The sequence below is a fragment of the Aedes aegypti genome, chromosome 1, assembly GCF_002204515.2.
Source record: "Aedes aegypti strain LVP_AGWG chromosome 1, AaegL5.0 Primary Assembly, whole genome shotgun sequence".
Taxonomy (NCBI): domain Eukaryota; kingdom Metazoa; phylum Arthropoda; class Insecta; order Diptera; family Culicidae; genus Aedes; species Aedes aegypti.
This window is the reverse complement of record NC_035107.1, coordinates 306,530,276-306,549,501: the sequence shown is the minus strand read 5'-3', so window position 1 is coordinate 306,549,501 and position 19,226 is coordinate 306,530,276. Positions and strand designations below refer to the sequence as shown.

The window sequence follows — 19,226 nt, the reverse complement described above, 5'->3', positions numbered from 1 at the left end:
CACAGTTCTTTAGACGTGACTTGAATTTCAACAAAATTTGAATAAAGTAACATTTTTGAAGAAAAATTTGAAACGATTCAACTCCAAACTATGGAAGCTCTACACAAAACTTGTCTGTGGTGGAATTGTTGTGGAAACAGATCCACAAATAGCAAAATTTTGAGGCTTGAGTCGCTTATACCTCACTAACAGAACCATTTCAAATCATACCTTCTTCAGTGAAGATTTGAAAAAGGGGGTGAGGTCTGCTGTAACACACGTTGGTTGGTTGGAAATTTCATCGCATGATGACGCTAGTTCAGAATACGTTATTTTAAGATTCCCATTAATTAGTTATAACACGCTTGGTGTATCTCAAGATTTTGAAGATTGGAAAGAATGTTCATTCTGTCAAGGTCCATACGATGCTTGTCTGTTTAATTCAACAAAGTGCCGCTAGGAAGCTCAGGTTAGCTTCCAAAATGTTAACCTTATACATCTCAGGATATTTTGAAACCCTGCTCGAAGCGTCTCAAGCTTCTACTCGAATCTTCTCAAGCTTCTGCTCGAAGCTTCTCAAACTTCTGCTCGAAGCTTCACAAGTTTCAGCTCGAAGCATCTCAAGCTTCTGCTAGAAGCTTCTCAAGCTTCAGCTGGAAGCTTCTCAAGCTACTGCTAGAAGCTTCTCGAGCTTTAGACAGAAGCTTTGCAAGATTCATCAAGAAGCTTCGCAAGCTACATCCAAAAGCTCCTCAAGCTTCCCTTTTCTCAGTTTCTTTAGATTCTAGCTGTAGCTTGAGGAGCTTCTAGCTGAAGGTCGAGAACCTTCTGCTCGAAACTTCTCATGCTTCTGCTCGGAGCTTCTAAAGCTTCTGCTCGGTGCTTCTAAAGTTTCTGCTCGAAGCTTCCCAAGCTTCTGCTCGAAGCTTCTCAAGCTTCTGCTCGAAGCTTCTCAAGCTTCTGCTCGAAGCTTCTCAAGCTTCTGCTCAAAGCTTCTCAAGCTTCTGCTCGAAGCTTCTTAAGCTCCTGCTCGAAGCTTCTCAAGCTTCTGCTCGAGGCTTTTCAACCTTCTGCTCGAAGCTTCTCAAGCTTTTGCTCGAAGCTTCTCAAGCTTCTGCTCGAAGCTTCTCAAGCTTTTGCTCGAAGCTTCTCAAGCTTTTGCTCGAAGCTTCTCAAGCTTTTGCTCAAAGCTTCTGCTCGAGGCTTCTTAAGCTTCTGCTCGAGGCTTTTCAACCTTCTGCTCGAAGCTTCTCAAGCTTTTGCTCGAAGCTTCTCAAGCTTCTGCTCGAGGCTTCTGAAGCTTCTGCTCGAGGCTTCTGAAGCTTCTACTTGAGGCTTTTTAAGCTTTTGCTCGGAGCTTCTCAAGCTTCTGTTCGAGGCTTCTCAAGCTTCTGCTCGGAGCTTCTCAAGCTTCTGCTCAAAGCTTCTCAAGCTTCTGCTCGAACTTCTCAAGCTTCTGCTCGAGGCTTCTTAAGCTTCTGCTCGAGGCTTTTCAAGCTTCTCCTCGGAGCTTCTCAAGCTTCTGTTCGAGGCTTCTCAAGCTTCTGCTCGAGGCTTCTCAAGCTTCTGCTCGGAGCTTCTCAAGCTTCTGCTCGGAGCTTCTCAAGCTTCTGTTCGAGGCTTCTCAAGTTTCTGCTTGAAGCTTCTCAAGCTTCTGCTCGAAGCTTCACAAGTTTCAGCTCGAAGCATCTCAAGCAGGGTTGGGAAAAAATCTGAAACTCACTCTACAGTAGCCAAACAAAGCTAATCACAGTCAGCGAAGCCAGTGAAACTCACGCCCAGTGCTTTACAGGTTTTTCTGGTTCTTGCGATATAAAGTGTGTGTGGATTATACTGCCATTAGATCACATTTTCCATCAATAGAAAATCGTTATAGGAAAAGTGTACCAGTTGCTGAATGTTTTTTTTTTTTCGAAGCTTACTAGTGGGGATTTTTTTTTATTACCGTACGGGTTTGGGCCGAAGGGTCTCACCCAAGTAACCACAAGCATTATAACATTGCACGTATTCTACTGCATATCAACAACATTGATGTAACATTGCCTTTATTCGACATATTTCAAGAGCTGTCAAGCAATATAGCATTAACTCTACATTACAAATGTATCAATGCACTACTATCACTTTATAAATTGCACTGCTGCACTAATGTTACTTTATAAATTGCTTCATTGCTTTATCGTCGTTTTTGCATTAGTACAACTGTAAAAGGGCCCTTTTCCACTTTTAAACTACTTTAATGATAGGCTTACGGCAATGCAGCTACACTATATATGCAATGATATAATGCTCCATGGTTACTTGGGCAGATTTTCATGAAACTTTTTCCACAGGCAGGGCTCATGGATATATGAATAAAAAAAATTGAGAAAAATTCAGGGTCGCCTATTTTTCCGGAAAACTCAGGTGGAAATTTTTTGTTTTCCCTTGACACTACTTACTATAAAAAATCATAACTCAAGAACGAAGCATCGTAGAAACAAAGTTTTTATGTGAAAATTTAAGCAAATTTTCTCAAAAATCCAAAAAAAATATGAACTGGAAAAAGTTTTCCACAAAATTTTCTTTTTTTTTAAGAAAGAAACTTTATAAACTTCAATTCTGGTAACTTTTAGGATGTACTTTTCTTTAGTTCCTGATCTATGGTCAATTTTGTAAAAAATGCAAAGATTTGTTTTCAAAGAAAAGGCTAATATGGTCATTTTTCACAAAATTGACCATAACTCAGGAACAAACAAAATTACATCCTAAAAGTTACTAGAATTGAAGTTTATAAAGTTTCCTTCTCAAAAATATTTTAATAAAAAATTTCCGCGAGTTCGGGCATAGATTTTCCAGCTTTTCTTTATGAATTTCCCTAACGGTGGAAAATTTTGTGGAAAACTTTTTCCAGTTCATATTTTTTTTGGATTTCTGAGAAAATTTGCTTAAATTTTCATATAACAACTTTGTTTCTACAATGTTTCGTTCTTGAGTTATGATTTTTCAAAGAAAAGTCTTATATGGCACATCTGGACATTTTTCACAAAATTGGCCATAACTCAAAAACGAAAAAAAAGTGCATTCCAAAAATTTCAGTGATTAAAGCTTATAAAATTACCTTCTCGAAAATATTTTTTTGAAAATTTTCCACGAGTTCGGGCATAGTTTTTCCGGATTTTCTTTACGAATTTTCCCAACGGTGGAAAATTTTGCGGAAAACTTTTTCCAGTTCATATTTTTTTTGGATTTTTGAGAAAATTTGCTTAAATTTTCATATAAAAACTTTGTTTCTACGATGCTTCGTTCTTGAGTTATGATTTTTCAAAGTAAGTAGTGTCAAGGGAAAACAAAAAATGTCCACCTGAGTTTTCCGGAAAAATAGGCGACCCGGATTTTTTCTCATTTTTTTTTATTCATATATTCATGAGCCCTGTCTGTGGAAAAAGTTTCATGAAAATCTGAGACCCTTCGGCCCAATTTGTACGATAATAAAAAAAATCCCCTAGTGCCCCTTAGCTGCCGAATATCGAAGTAATTATGCATAGCACTTGGCCTATCAAACGACTTATCCGAAGCATCAAACTTGTAACTGGTTTTTTATCGGCAGATATGAAAGTTTAAAGCTTTCAATGCTCACTAGCGTCTGCTTGTGGCAGAATATCGAAATAATCGATCATACAGCACGCAGCCCTAAACCTAACCAAAAACACTGGTTTTCTATCTGTTGAGATATATGGAATTTGAAATTTTTGTAGCTCACTAGCGCCTCCTAGCTGTATAATGTTGAACTAAGCAAATATGCAGTGTATATCCCTTGAACTAATGTGCAAACTTTAATCCTTTCTCTCCCATGATAGCTCCCAAGCTCCATTGATTTTCGATGAGTGAGACAAACACTTACTAGAATATGATTCTTTACTCTTCAAACTCCAATAGTCAACTAACTGTTTCAATTGTAAAACTATTGATAAACAATCAATCTACTATTTGAAAAGAGTCTTATAACTATTATTAATTATTATTGTTATTGTCTTAACAGTAATAATTTTTTTTCAACTGGTTTCGAAAAATTTCAACTATTTGAAACATTGTCTGTTCAAGCACTTATCATAAAAACGCTTTTTTAATAAAGAAATAGTCGATCAAAGTCGAGGGAAAGAGAGATTAATGGAGACATCAATCTTAAGTTCTATTTAAAGAACGTCATAGTCGTTTAGAAAAATCAGGTTACGTTTTCTGCGCTAGGGTCATCATGTGGTGAAATTTTCAACTAACCAATGTGTAATATAGTATCTCTGTTTCAAATCTTTACTGAAAGAACGTAAATTTTATATGGTACTGTAAACATCCAAAGATCATAACTTCCGCCATTTTTAAACCGTCCAGCGATTAACCTTCTTATAGTGCTTAGTATAACTAAGTTATTCTATAACAATATGGCCCAAGACACACCAACGTAGCTGAAGTTTAATATCCCCATTTCTCCCACTATCCCAGGTTGACGCCTCGAAAGCTCCAGGTTACCGTGGAACAACCGTATCGTCCCCGGTCAGCTCGAAAACCTCCAGCAATTCGGGAACACCACCTTCAGGTTCATCATCTTCTGCCCAGCAGCAGCAACAACAGCTACAGCAACCACATTTGCTGTCCGGGGTATCTTCAGTCGTTGTTGGTGGTCCTCCAAGCAGCACCAGCAACTCGTCACTTCAACAACAACAGCAGCAACAGCAGGCCGCCAAACAGCAACAGCAACACCAGCAATCTCAACAGGGAACCTTCCCATCGCCCAACGAACAGAACGTTATCAAACCTCCGCAACCGCAGCAGACTCCTCCCAGCGGTCTCGCCGTGCAACGCCCCATTCTGAACACCTCGTCGCAGATCCGACCCATCGGACCGGTCACTTCGGACTATGGCGGCTTGGTCAATTCACGGGATCATCCTCCGCCACATGTGGGCAGCTCGCGTCCACCGCCATCGATGTTCGATGCCCTTCAGCAACAAAGTCAGCACGTACTCAACTTTGCTCCCGATCCGATGCAATCCTCCTTCCAGGGTCACATGGGACTTGGCGCGGGAGCTGGTGGCCTTCCGCCACTCTCCCGTCTCAATCCCAAAGCCTCCGCATTCTCAGCGATTCCTCCCGCGCAAAGCCATCAACCGTCTGCCCCTGGCAGCAAGCTTTCCTCCTCGAATCAATTCGGAACCATGTTCCACCCGAATCCCCCTCCCGGTCCCATCGGAAAGTACCAAAATCTTCCTCCCAGCTACGGACCGGGACGTGGCAATGCCCAGTCTCATGGTCAACATGGACCGGCACCGGGTCCTCCGGGACCACCGGGAAGCAATCGAGGCGGAAGTGGAACCAATTGGTTCTCGGATTTGGCTCACCTGCAGTCCCGGGATAACCTGATGAACATGGAGAACGGTCTGGCCATGGCGCTCGGAGGATCTCCGAACATTTCGCCGAACAACAACCAACCGACAACGAACGGCGCCGGGCTTGTAGGGGGTCCACCGGGTGGAGGACTTCCGCCCCCGCCGGACGATGGCCGCAAGATGGCACGTGCCATCGGTTCCGAACGCGCCAGCTGGAAGTTTAACTACGGTTCTAGCGGCGGCGGAATCGGTGGCATGGATAACGATGCGCTGGCCGCAGCAAGTGCCGCGGCCGCAGTCGCAGCCGGAACCACCCACTGGATGGTGGACAAGAACCTGGCTGCCATGGTCGGAGGCGGCACCGGCGGTGGTGGGCCCCAGCAGTGGATGGGCCCTCCGCCGGTGCACTTCATGGAAGACCTGCACCTAGCCGATCATTTCCCGGTATGATAAGTTTTACGCCGAAGTCGCCGACCTCAAATAGCTAAAATTTCTGATTTCCGATCGTTTCAGATGGAATACCACAATCCCCTGGGGGGCACCGGTGGTGGCAGCGGTCCCAACCAGCCCAACATGAACTTCATGCAGTCGCTGCGGTACCAGTTCATGCCGGGCGGACCGAACGATATGGGCGTCAACGATGGACCGCTGCAGCAGCCCTGGGAGCACGAGAAGCATGTAAGTAATATGGCTTTCTACTTTTTAGATTAATCGGATCTAAATTTCGTATTACAAACTTTTCTTCGAAAGACAATTATTTTCTACATATTTATATGTTCGTATCATAGAAGCTAGTGGTGAAATGGATAAATGATATTAATATTTCGATTTTCTAAAAAGATGTAGGCATCTTGAACAATTGAACTTTTCAGAGTGCTTCTCGATAGCCAGAGCAAGCTTGTTCGATTTTCTCGCGTTGCCGCAGTGTTTTTTAAGGTTGAAAAAAGTCTTTCGGCTGTTCGATGATGGAGAAACAAATTTGGTGAGCTCGTTTCTTGCTGTTTATTAATGCGTGTAATATTAGGAAACTAATTTTATCGCGACAATGGTAGGAATGTTGACTTTATGTGTTTATAAATAAATAAATCTTTTTCATGCTTCACAGATTAATAGAAACACCTACCTGAGATCACCTTTCATATTACTTTTTTTGTAACAATACACATAGGGTAGAAGCACCAGTTTTGGCCATACGCCAGTTGTAGCCATAGTGGATTATACACTGTTTTACATAGTCAATCAGCATGAAACCTTTTGTGTTCAACAGATCACATTCATATGATAGAGCTACACTCATTTACACATCCAAATTGATTCAAAACACAAGAAAAACAATTCATTTTCCTTATAATTTTAACTCCCATACACCTAATTTGGCCAGGGCACTCATAATTTGGCCAGGGCACTCATAATTTGGCCACTCTCATGAGAAATCAATGCAATTGGCCAATTTAGGAACCGAAGTTAAATCTCTGGCCGAAATTGGTTCCGATTGCCTATATTGACCAACGGGATTTTCAAAGCGAAAACATGGTTTTAGCTCATTTTTGATATTTTATATACATAATATGGATTGAAAGCTTGCATTTGACATATTTGTAGTATGAATACGGCTTCCCATTTAATTTTTATTGACATTTTCTCTTAGGCTGGCCAAAACCGGTGCTTTTACCCTAATCTTTGGATAGTTTCGACACTAACAGTGAGATCATACTAATGGGTGTCGTTTTTTTATTGAGAGATGATCCTCGGTCTGTAAATCTCTCAAATAAGGATATCTATCTAACTATCTCACGTTTTCTGACTGATGCTGATATGGCTTATGTATCGCATCACTTCTCTAGGTAAATCCAGATTATGTGGCTGTAACAAACCACGGAGATGCAGAAGCAGAATAGAACTCGATCTCTAGTAAAACAATAGATGCCACACTCACAATCTTTTCCTTCCCCGATGATCGTGAGGACGTGGCCGGCGTCGTTATTGACTTTGCAATAGTTGGAGTCCTCGAAATGCCCATCAATGGGAACTTTTCAAACAAAAAGTACGAAATCTTGGGGGAGGAACTGGATGTTGACTAGAGCAGACTCGAAGGGCAAGCTTGGGTGTCCTCAATGACTATCGATGCAATATATGCATCAATGCAGACGGATCATCAGGCCATTAACAAGCGGTCTGATGTCCAACAATACGACAGTCTACTCAACATGGCTATCCATAAGTAATGGTTCTCTCAGAATTGACTAAAACGTCAACATCACGTGCTCTTTCATCTCATTTCACATCAGATCTACAAATAGAAAATGAATACAATGCCTCCATACTTTGGGTTTATGTGTTAAGGCAGCAATCAATGAATAATGGAACCTTGTGGATATTGAAAGGTGAAAGTAGCACTAGGGCGAACACCTGAATGGCGATGAGAACACAGGCAACGTAAACCTTTACTGCAATACAATGACTACGTAAGAACGACGGACAGTAGAAACCAGTCAGATTCATAATAAATGAAATCGTGGATGTCATTGGCCAGGAGAATTTTGGAATCAATTGGAAATATTAAAACAGAGGTTACCGATCTACTGGTACGGGCTCAAATTCTGGGAACGCTATACCTATCGAGCGACAGTTGATCGGCAAAATAGACCATAAATGCATATCGAGTGTCGAATCCCCCAGCTCCATTCGGAACATCGGTTTATCGAATTCAGTACGGTATATAACTGAATCGGTCACATGAAACCAAGGACAAGAATTGCTATACCGATTGAGTCCACAGAGAACAGTGCGTAGAATTCCATGAAGGTTTGGTCCATCATTCCAGTTTATTCGATTGCCACAAGAGACTCCGATAGGGTGATGAACGTTCGAAATTGCGCTTGGAAATGCATCCTGATAAGCGGACATATGACAATCAGAAGGTGAAAGGCGCTTATCAAATTGGCCCCGAGAGGTTGTAAGATGACTTTCGTTGGCAGCTATTCTATATCTATCATACAAGATAGCATAAGCTAGACACAGTCTCGAACACGTCAAACTATGGACGAGGAAGGCTGTTCCAATCTACAAGACTGATTGCAGCAACAAAGCATGTGTTACATATCCTTCTTGACTGTGCGTAAATCAACCGGGTTTCTCATCCCTTTTAGAATCAGGTCAATCATTGACAGAAAATTCCAACGGTAACAAATCTTGCCTGGAGTACGATGTGTATGACGATCAAAAGGTGGAAGTAGCACTACGGCAAACACCTGAATGGCACTGAGCGCACAAATAGTGAAGATTAAAACAGCAATAGAACTCCCCCTCTTCAAACTAGCGTGACGAAAAAGAGCCTGCTTTTGAAAAAAAGTAAGACCAAGCTCAGGGTCGTGGCTATAAAGCCTTTTTGTGTTGGACATTTTCTTGACTTACCAAAGCATAGGATATCTCCATACCTACCAGATGGATAAACAATGGCCATTTGGCAAATGAAGCTCTCACAGGATTTATTGTGGAATTGCTTATGAGAATAGAAGCACTGTATATGTCCCAACGGAACACTAGAAAGAAGAGAATATAACGCCGTTGATTTCGTTGCGAAAAAAAAAAAAGGTGCGAGTATTTTGGCGGGCAGACGCCAGAGAGATTGGATATTGAAAGGTGGAAATAGCACTAAGGCAAACACCTGAATAGCGATAAGAATACAGTCAGACTAAACTTTCACAGCAATATAATAACCGCGTAAGTATGAAGGACAATGGAAATCAATCAGTTCTCACTACAAGTAAAGTTAAGGATGCCATTGGTAGGGGTAATATAGAAGTTCATCCCAAAAGCTTGCCATTGGCCGTTTGTGTCTAAATCCTTAGCTAACAAGTTCACATTTCGAATATGGTTTATTAGAGCGTATTAGGATTTCTGAGCGTCTCGGTCTAAATAGTGGACTCAGTCAGAAAGCTGAAAACCGCACCCATTAGGAAGCCAATGGAACATATGGCAAAAATCTTACGATTGAGACATGGAAATCGGTGTTCAAAATCTTTATTACAAAAAATGTTCCCATACACATTGTAGCCCAATCGGACACGGTTGCCGCCAATCGCAAATGAAACACACAGATAACACCCTCGATTTACTCGTGCCTCTCGAAGGTCAACTTCAGCGCTTCGTCCTTGTCCGGCATCCACGGCCGACTCCACGCGGTGATCTTGTACAGCTGCTGCGTCTCGTCATCCTCAAAGTTGATGACGAAGGTGAACATGACCCCTGCCACCACCCGCTCGGTTGAGCGCACAACCTGGTACTGGCGCCCGGCGTGCGTTCCCGTTCCGTCCAAAGCCGCTTTGATGAACTCGTGGTGCTCAACGGTCAGAGCCTCGATCGGTCGCTCTCCGCCTAGTCTTATCGGTTCGGGCAATGTGCCGATCACTGGTTCCATTGCTGCAAATGGGTTATCAACTTTATTCTCCTACAGAAATGACCTTCGAGAGATGGCGAAAAGGTGTTGAGCGATGTTGGGTGAATTAAGCCTTTTCTGCGGGATAGATGTCGGTTTTATACTACTACGATAGATTGGCATTGGAGAAAGTCGTTAGATAACTGAGAGAATTGAAGAGCACCGATTGTTGTTATCAATGTGCGCTAAGTACTAGAATGATATGCAACACGAGCCCTGGCACTATCTCTTCGGTGGTCTATATCTATATCAACTCGAAGTGCGTTCTACCTCTTCGAGAGCTTTGCGAAATCACTTGTTAAGACAGCTTAGAGGCACTTCTAGTGGAGTGGTGTATCGCTAATCGCTTTGTTTGATGGATCATTGGAGGAAATTGTAATAGAATCGAGATAACCTGGTAGCTCTTATTTGGCCGTCTATCTTGTTTACAAAACGAACTTGACAATTATGTCATCTGTGATGCCATCATGATGAGTGAAGCCACATTTTGCAAGTTAACCTGTGTCAAGTGAACTTCTACTAGACCTGCCAAATGTACAGCCCGCGGTTCATTTTGTGCAGCCCGCGAAAGCCTTGAAGACCCTTTTCTCATATCTGTAACACTATCCTAGGAAAGTTCCTCACAATATTAAAGAAATTTCTTACTAGATTCTGAGCATGACTGATTTTCCTGGATCCTAGAACAGGATTTTAAAATGAGTCTTGCTGGGGTTCTGATGGAATCCTAAGGACAATTTTAACAGAAGCCTGCGCAGGGTTATCGCCAAATCTGGGACCTGAGCAGGATTTTCAAGTAGAACTAGATGATGTTTCAACAAGATCCTATAAACATTTCTAACAGAATTCTGATACTATTTTTTTACTCTGAACAACATATTAAAAGGTTTCAGGGCACAATTCTCAAAATATTCATGGGTTGAATTCTGTCAAAATCCTGAGCACAATTCTTATTAGAAATGCAAATAACTCTCCAAAAGAAGTTTTTATTACTTTCATTTGATTTTACCAAAAAGTTGAAATTGCTGTAGGGAAGGTGTAAGTTTCCATTTTATCGAAAACGTAGGGGAGAGTCCTGTATGGCCGGACAGGCCTCTATCTCCGGACACTAGCCGTTGTTTTCAGAAACGAAGAGTAATTTTAAAAGTTGAACACCATAATACAATACCTATTGGGAAGTTATTAGGTTACACAGAATATGACGCTCCTGTCTTCACAGATTATGAAATTAGACACATGTATTTTATGGACCGACCACTTATATGGAAGTTTTTAGCTTTATTTTGGATCCCTGGAAAACACTAATTTTGTCGACAAAAGTGCCAAAAACACTTATCAGTTTATATGAAGCATAAAAAACACATGTTATATCTTCATTCTATGGTATTGGTTTGAATTTTCATCAACTGGTTCACTTGTACGAGTTAACTGAAATTAGTATCCGGGCATCCTAATAATTTATGCATATTTTTACAAAAAGTGTGACAGCTTTCAAAAACAAATTTCGACGGTTGTTGTTCAATCGACGGTCTTGTTCACTCGTAGATCTTTCAATTAGGAACAAAATTCACGTCAAAAGTAATGCACTTTTGAAATTATGAATTTTTAACAAAAAGTGCCCGAGCATACAGGACTCCCCCCTACATTATTACCATTATTCTTCCTTATGATCTGTTATTTTCTGATAGCTAGATTACTTTAATTTTTTGTATATAATGTCATCTCTGACCTTGTTGGCATACTCAATACTGCCCTTTTCTGCTTGTTCCTTTCTTTCCGTGAGGTTTTCTTCTTTCTGTTATGTTTTTCTCTTAGCGGTTTTTCGTATTTTTTGTATTTGTCTAGTATTTTTTTTCTGAATATAGGCCTCCTCTGCCTCCTGACGTTTCTCATCTGGTCTTTCTAATTTTCTTTTCTTTGCTCCTTTCCGCTTTCTGTTCTTATGTGTCTTTCAATTGTTTCTGTTTCCTGACCTTAGTTTTTTTTTGTAATTTTTAGATTTTTAACTTTTGCTTTCTGGCTCTCTTAATTCTCTGTACCTATTTTGTCCTTCTTTGGTTTTGTGGTCTTTGCTGCTCTCTAGCATTTTCCTTTTCTTTTAAGGTCCTTTTTGGTCATCTGTTCTTCCTTTCTGCTTTCTTTTTTCTTTTTTACTGCCATTTTTATTGGGCCCTATTCTGAATATCACTTTCACGCTCACTTACACTTCACCTTCCAGTCACTTCACTTGTTTTGATCTATTCCCGTTGTCACGGACGGTGAAGTGATTGAAAATGAACTCAGTGGAGTGACAACTGCAGTGAAGTGGTATTCATAATAGCTTTTTTTATAGTGTCACCACGTGAGTGAGTGTAGTGTAGTGAGTGTAGTGAGATGCCACGAATAGTCACTAGTTGCGTTGAATGGTTTTTGAACATGATAAGGTACAGGTATGTTCCGTTTTTATCACGTTCCGATTTTGTCACGCTCCGATTTTGTCACGTTCCGATTTCGTCAACAAATTATTCCGTTTTTATCAACACATAAAAATTGATATTTTAAAATTTTCAAAATGTTTCGAATATAAACTAAATACTTATTTTGAAGCAATTGAAATGCTTTATAATAGCCCCAGAGTTGAATTTTCGACATTTTGTTGATATTGAGCTTCTACGATACATGGTAGATGTCAAGTCATGTACGGTTCAATAAGGTGTGACTCCTTCTTATGCAATTATTCAATTGGAATTTTCAAACTTAACATGGTCTGTTGGATAAGATTAGCCCATCCTTCAACAATCAAGAGTTGTTCTGGCCACGTCCTAGCAACAACTGGAATTTGTGCGTAGTTGAATACGTACTTAAAAGAGTTGCAGAGATCTCTTCTTTTCCTTATACAACATGGCATAAAAGAATTTTCTTTGTTAATTTGATAGACATATATACCTCCCTTCCCCTATGGTATGTTTTTTTGTAGGAACATAAAAAATAATTTGTATGGCACTTAAGATATCTCAAATCCTCCTGCCTCCCTTCATAACCGCTTACATGATTAATGGACGATCCCATATATGTTCAGTTCTTTTTGATAAGGGATACACTTGGGAATGAACTCAAGAATGTTTGGGCAGCGGCAAGAAACATGACCGAGTTTATTTTATTCTTGATAAGTCTGTCGACCTTATCATATTTCGGACATTATCTTCTATTTCTCAAACTCGATAGCATTGCACAAATTATAGCAAACAGCAATTGATTACATGCTGTTTCAAGGGGTAGGGGAAGAAGTCTAGCAAAATTATGCAGCCTGTAGAAGATTTTGTTGCCATCCCAAGTTTGCTGGAATCTTGATCTTTGAGCATTGATGAACCGATTGTACGACATTTCCCAGAATGACGTTCCCCAGAACGACATTCCCCAGAACGCCATTCCCCAGAATTGGACATTCCCCAGAAATCCATTCCCCAGAATGGGACATTCCCCAGAAAACCATTCCCCAGAATGGGACATTCCCCAGAAAAAAAAAATAACAAGAGATCTTTGAGGTGTTCAAATCCAGGAAAATGGTAAATAGTAAATAGTGAATGCATCTAACTGAAAAATTCGAGGAAAACCATAATTTTCATAGGTAAAACATTTTCGTATTGTTTTTTTTTTTATTTTTAACGGTAGGATTTTCGGTTTGTTGCAGTCTTTCATTTATTGAATGGAGAATCTTTAAATCAAAAATTCTTTAAAATTAACCACCTATGGTCGGAAATGTTATTCGAACGATTTGGACGATTTTTATATTTTTTGATGATTTTCTCGTCGAAAAAGTTAAAATTTAGCGTGACATAATATGTGTAAAATCCCTAATTATTTAGACAATAAACCTAGGAAGAACAGCATATGTTCAAAAGAAGGGAGAATATGCCATGAAAGTCGAAAAACAAATTCCATTAATTTACTTTGTGACATATTACACTACACTAATCTCCCTTTGAAAGTACAATTAGAAAGAACAGCCAATTTTAAAAGAAGGAAGAATAACTATGAAAACAAAAAAAAACAATAGCTTGGATCAAGTTTGATCATAAAGCACAGTATGTCATATGAAGGAACAGCTTATGTTAAACGGTTGAGCTACTTTTCCTCGAACGTCGGTTTCCCAAATGTCGTTTCCCCGGACGCCAGTTCCCAGAATGCCAGTGCCCCGAACAAACCGTTTCCCCGAATAGCCTAGTTTCCGAAAAGTTTTTAGCTCTTATAATTATCATAACTTTTGTGTTTCGAGGTGGTAACGAACCGGTCATCTAATATGCACCCTTCTTCACTTGATTGGCGGTTCATTCGAGTTTCACCATCATTGGCATTTTTGGTAAGATATATTTAGTCGAGGATGACGTTCAAATCTTTATTATCTTCTTCTTTTAATTGCTAATCATTTATTCTAGTTCAGCACCCAGTCCTTAAAGATTATTCTTGCACCTGTTTGAACTGCATCACTATTCGGGGAAACGGGTCATTCGGAGTGGGGGCATTCAGGGAAACGACAGTAGCACCCCTTCCAAAAAAGACCAAGTGATTTATGGACGGCAGCTTAGATGGTTTGCCTGAGAAAAAGGAAGCAAACAATCGCCGTTCAAAAGATTTTTTAACTCAATTCCGATTTTATTCGCTTGCGATCCATAATAATGAATTTGACAAAATAATATTTTGGGTGAATTGACGTCTGTGTCCGGTATTCGAAGCTTCTGGGAATTCGAATCAATTCAGTAGGTAGGGTGCAGAACCACTTGGACATTTCCATGATTCACTTTGGCATGGGGGGTTTTTATCGGCCGAATTGTCTGAAACTTTGCACTCAGAAGCGTATAAGTAGGACGCATATTGTGGCCAAATATGAGCTCTGTAGCTTTCAAAAAACCCCACTGCCGAAGTGAAGCAAAAGTGAAAGGAATAGGATCCGGCTCCCTACATTTCTTAACGACAAAAAAAAACTAAACTACCTATTTTTTCCACTCTTTACAAACATATAAAACCCATTCTGGGGAATGTCCTATTCTGGGGAATGGTTTTCTGGGAAATGTCCCATTCTGGGGAATGGGTTTCTGGGGAACGTCATTCTGGGGAATGTCGTTCTGGGGTTTGACTTTCTGGGAAATGTCCTACAACCGATGAACCCCTTCCCCACATGGAGACTAACAGGTTAATTATGAGTCTTATACCAACAGTCATACGCTTATTCAGAAAACTATACAAAAGAGTTTCTTACCAAAAAGTTATTATTTGGTGATGCTTGTTCTAGAGTTTGTACACTTTTGTGTTTTGATGGACTTCTATGTAAATAAAAATGCAATGGTGTTTGTACGTCACGAAATGCCTTAAGAAAGGCCTGATAGACTTACATGATTATTTCACTATTGCATTGGTCAAGTGTTCGGACGTGTTTGAGTGAAGGAAACGATTTGGAAAATTATCTGGAATAACTGGAAAAAACTCTTAGAAACTAATCTGTCGTTTTGTATGGGAAATTGCATGCCATTTTTCAGTAGCCTACTTGATGGCAAAACACAGCTTGACGGGACCACTAGTATTTAATATCATTTTTTCTCAACAAAAAACTAGAACTTAAGGTCAGTTTATTGCCAGTTTATTGCCAGTATATTTGTGATTTAACGTAAAGGCCCAAACGCAATGATAGTGGAACGCCAACGGAAAGCGGAACCGGTTCGCCAGCATGAATCACACCATCCTGACTGAGCTGTCAACGAACGAAAGTGAGCCAAATCTGGGTCGACAAGCATGCTCCAGTTCATGCTGGCGAACCGGTTCCGCTATCATTGCGTTTGGGCCTTAAAACTAAAAGGCGATGGTGATGCTGTTCTAGATTGACGATTAGTGCATCCTTGTCGAAGTTGGTAGTAATTTGGTAGTAACTTTAGAAGAGATCACCACAATAATTTTACTGCTAAATTTTACAATTCAAAGCACAAGAATCCGTAAGTATTCATTTCAATTTGCAAAATTTTCTCAACACAACTCCACATTTAATTATCAATCGGATGTGACCAAAAATGCAAAAAATGTTTCTTGGCAAAAAAGCTCTCAGTTGATAACTGCGGAAGTGTTTATAAGAACACAAAGTTGATAAGAAGGCTATTTCTTAGTTGAGATGTAATACCATAAAGAAGAAGAAGAAAAGAAGAAGAAGAAGAAGAAGCAGAAAGATGAGGATGAACAGTAGAAAAAAAGTTGTTTCTTGTTTAATTTTTCCTAAAAAACAGTATTCTGCTCACCCCACTTCCTTGTAGTATTTTTTACAAATATGGCGTAACCATGTGATGCAAAGGACATTTATGTGATTATCGTTCAAATAATCTATATTACATTTATTGAATTTCTAACCAAGAAAACTGAAACTTTCAATGATTTATTACAAAATCATATTGATTGATAGGAGTCTACAATCAACTTGCATTACGAACCTATAAGAATGATCAATTTAAATGCTCCTCACAGCTCGTAAACATCAATACTGCGCATTTATATGATGAAATGAGTATTATCCTGACAAAACTGAAATTTTCATTTCAAATTTGTAAAATATTTTGTCTAAGAAAATTATTCCGTTTTTGTCACGGTTCCGTTTTTATCAACTGAAAATCGCCGATCGTGTTGATAAAAACGGAACATACCTGTAATATAAATGTCTTCGTTTATTATTTGCCTGATTAGAATTGTTCAGTTTTGAATCAATGTATCGATAATTACATAAAGATTAATTTTTTTTTCTATCTTTATCAACGAGATTTTCAGCCCTGGGCTAGTTCATCTCGGGACCAACGGCTTTACTTCCCTTCCGAAGGAAGTCGTCACTAATTTTTTTTTTTGTGACTATCTCGGGGATGGGATTCGATCCCAGGTCCTCGGCGTGAGAGGCGTGTGTTAACCACTACATCAGGCCCGACCCCCCTTCATAAAGATTAAAATACAGGTTTGTTTGGTGCGATTTTGAAAGTTGATTTGAAACTTTCACGTGGATATGAACTATTAAATTTCAATCAGATTATCCAAATTATAATCAATAATTCGAATGACTTAACAGTTTTAATTGATTATGTAGAACATGAGATAAGTCTAACAAGAATTGCATTTGTGTTCCTACAAGCGTGGGATGCCTTTTGAATTTCATAGGCAAGGATTTACTGGTTTGGTAGAGAATTAGAAAAAGGGTTTTGCCGACTAGTAAATACTTTAATGTATTTTACATAGTGGTGAACGCAAACAGAACTTCAATTATAGGGAATCTTTTTATCTGTGAGTTTATTGAAAAAGGCTGGTTTACTGCTGAACAGAAAAGTAATCGCTTATCTCGATGCGGGTGAAATTCAAATCTATTCAGAATTGTTCAATGATTTAATTTGTCTTTAATGGCAGTACCCAATTGTAGAGATGGGCGACTCACTCACGAATCATTCAAAAGAGTCGACTCTCGAAAGTGAATGAACGAATCACGGTTCTTTTCAAAAGAGTCATGATTCATTTGCACCGAATATATTAGAAGAGGGCTTAAAAATTCACTAGGAATCATATTTTAGAGTTGGAATTATCATAGTCAAACAATTCGGACATGTATTAATAGTTAAAGTTGCTGTACGAAAAATATTCTCCTACAAAAAATGTTTTACTTGTTATCTCTTGTGTAAAATACAACATTCATTTTTGGTTTTATAAAATGAGTCACCGAATCGATCAAAAGAGTCGATTCACTTTTGTGAGTGAGTCACCTACGATTCGCTCTCAAAATTTGATCATTTTGCCCATCTCTACCCAGTTGAGAAGAAATGTAAATTGAAATATAGTTCTTTGTTGAAAATATCATGATCATTTCGGTCAAGAAATTTGAAGTTAACAATGAAACAATTTATGTTTTTGAGCCTCCTCCAGTAGCTCCAACTACGTAGTTATTATTCCGCTACATTTTTTTTTACATGTGTAGGCCCACATCTATTGTCTAATTTGCAATTACAAAAATGTTCATGAGATTTCTGTCAATAAGCAGAAATTTTCTACAGCGTTTGAGTTGACCTTTCTTTCTTTTGCGTATAGCGAGCGGAAAAAAAATGTTTTGTTCGATTCTTGCCTCACTTTCCCACAAAAAAATTAAGGCCAATACATTACTTTTTAACAGCAAATCGGGACTAAATATAGTGTTCTGCTTCCACGAATAACAAAAACATAAAATTTGTTAAACAAAAAGCATAAAAAATGCTGTTTTAAACTTGTTCTTTTTTACGTGACAACTCTTCAACTACCCGAACGGCGGTGAAAAGTTTCCACTTCAAGTGATTGCTTTTGTCGATCTTCGCCGGGTAGCGTGCCATTCGTAATGAACCAATGCACGAGTTCACTCGTTGATGTTTTAGCGGTGCCGTGTAATTTACGTGACCATGGCAACGAGTGAATTCGGCACCGCTCAAATGTCAAATTAGTGAACTCGTGCATTGGTCCATAGCTCGTGTTCATGCGATCTATCACTTGCGATGAACTTCTCCACATTTTCTCACTTAGGTGATATCCGTAATAGGAAAGTGATCACTTCACCTATTTGTCACCGAGAGTGAAATCCGGAATAGGGCCCATTATTTTTGGATTTTCACCTTCAAATCTGGTCCTTTTTGGGTCTTGTGTGCTTTCTGTTCCTATGGTATCTTGTTTTTTTTTGCTTTTGAGCCTATCTTGTCCTCTTCTTTTTACTATTTACCGTTTTGTATATTCAATCCTTCACTCTACGGGCTTTCTTATTCTGCCTTCTGGGCTTTTACGCTTTCTTCATTTTATTATGATACTTGGTGTTCTGTAAATTTGACTTTATGGGTATTCCGTCTTTCTAGAATCTGCTACCTTATTTCTACCATTTAATCATTTTTTTTTCCTGCCCTCTGTAAGATAGAACATTTTTACTTCGGGAATTATTCTTGTGTTTGAATTATTCAAGGACTGTCTCCAGCACTCGTATTTATTCAATACTTACGTCATGATATATTATTAAACTTATAGAGTCTACCAAACAACCAGGTTTTTTTCAAAATATCTTGCCAGAAAATGTTCGAAGGTTTTATCAACAGCCCGCAATGGAGGTATGCACAGCCCAGTAATCGACAAATAAATTCCATAAGATCTCAAGTATCAATAAACCGTGCTTCGTTACTTAGCAACCTGACAATTATTGGTTAAAATCGAAAAACACAGCCAAGTTCACGAAAAAGAAACTAGGCGTGCAGGTTCATTCTTAAGGGCCGCTCTTCTCCCTCCTGGTAAACCATAAACCGGGCTACGCCCATGTCCCTCGCCCCCTTAAAAGTCTATGTAGGTTGTAAACATGGTTCATAAGCAAATATTAACACGTCACAATTTTAAAAACAGTAACAAAAAATATGACCCAATTTTATGCTTTGAAGGTTCCCCATTTTGTCAGCCATTTTTT

General features: G+C 39.4%; 2 protein-coding genes across 8 annotated transcripts in view; one reads left to right on the top strand and one right to left on the bottom strand.

The window, feature by feature from the left end:
• LOC5565160 (ankyrin repeat and KH domain-containing protein mask) overlaps window positions 1-19,226 on the top strand; it is a 146,853-nt gene that overhangs the window by 114,889 nt on the left and 12,738 nt on the right. For all 7 annotated transcript variants that reach the window (XM_021838443.1, XM_021838442.1, XM_021838445.1 and 4 more), the window contains 2 exons: window positions 4,459-5,784; window positions 5,854-6,018. In XM_021838443.1, coding sequence (XP_021694135.1) covers window positions 4,459-5,784; window positions 5,854-6,018 — 1,491 coding nt within the window. The remainder of the gene's footprint in view (window positions 1-4,458; window positions 5,785-5,853; window positions 6,019-19,226) is intronic.
• On the bottom strand, window positions 9,334-9,886 carry LOC110674237. The gene has a single exon (XM_021838448.1). The coding sequence runs from the start codon at window positions 9,758-9,760 to the stop codon at window positions 9,455-9,457; it is 306 nt and encodes a 101-aa protein (XP_021694140.1). The 5' UTR covers window positions 9,761-9,886; the 3' UTR covers window positions 9,334-9,454.

Excerpts from the sequence above, each read along its gene's own strand:
- LOC110674237 (XM_021838448.1), bottom strand. The coding sequence starts at position 9,760 with ATGGAACCAGTGATCGGCACATTGCCCGAACCGATAAGACTAGGCGGA.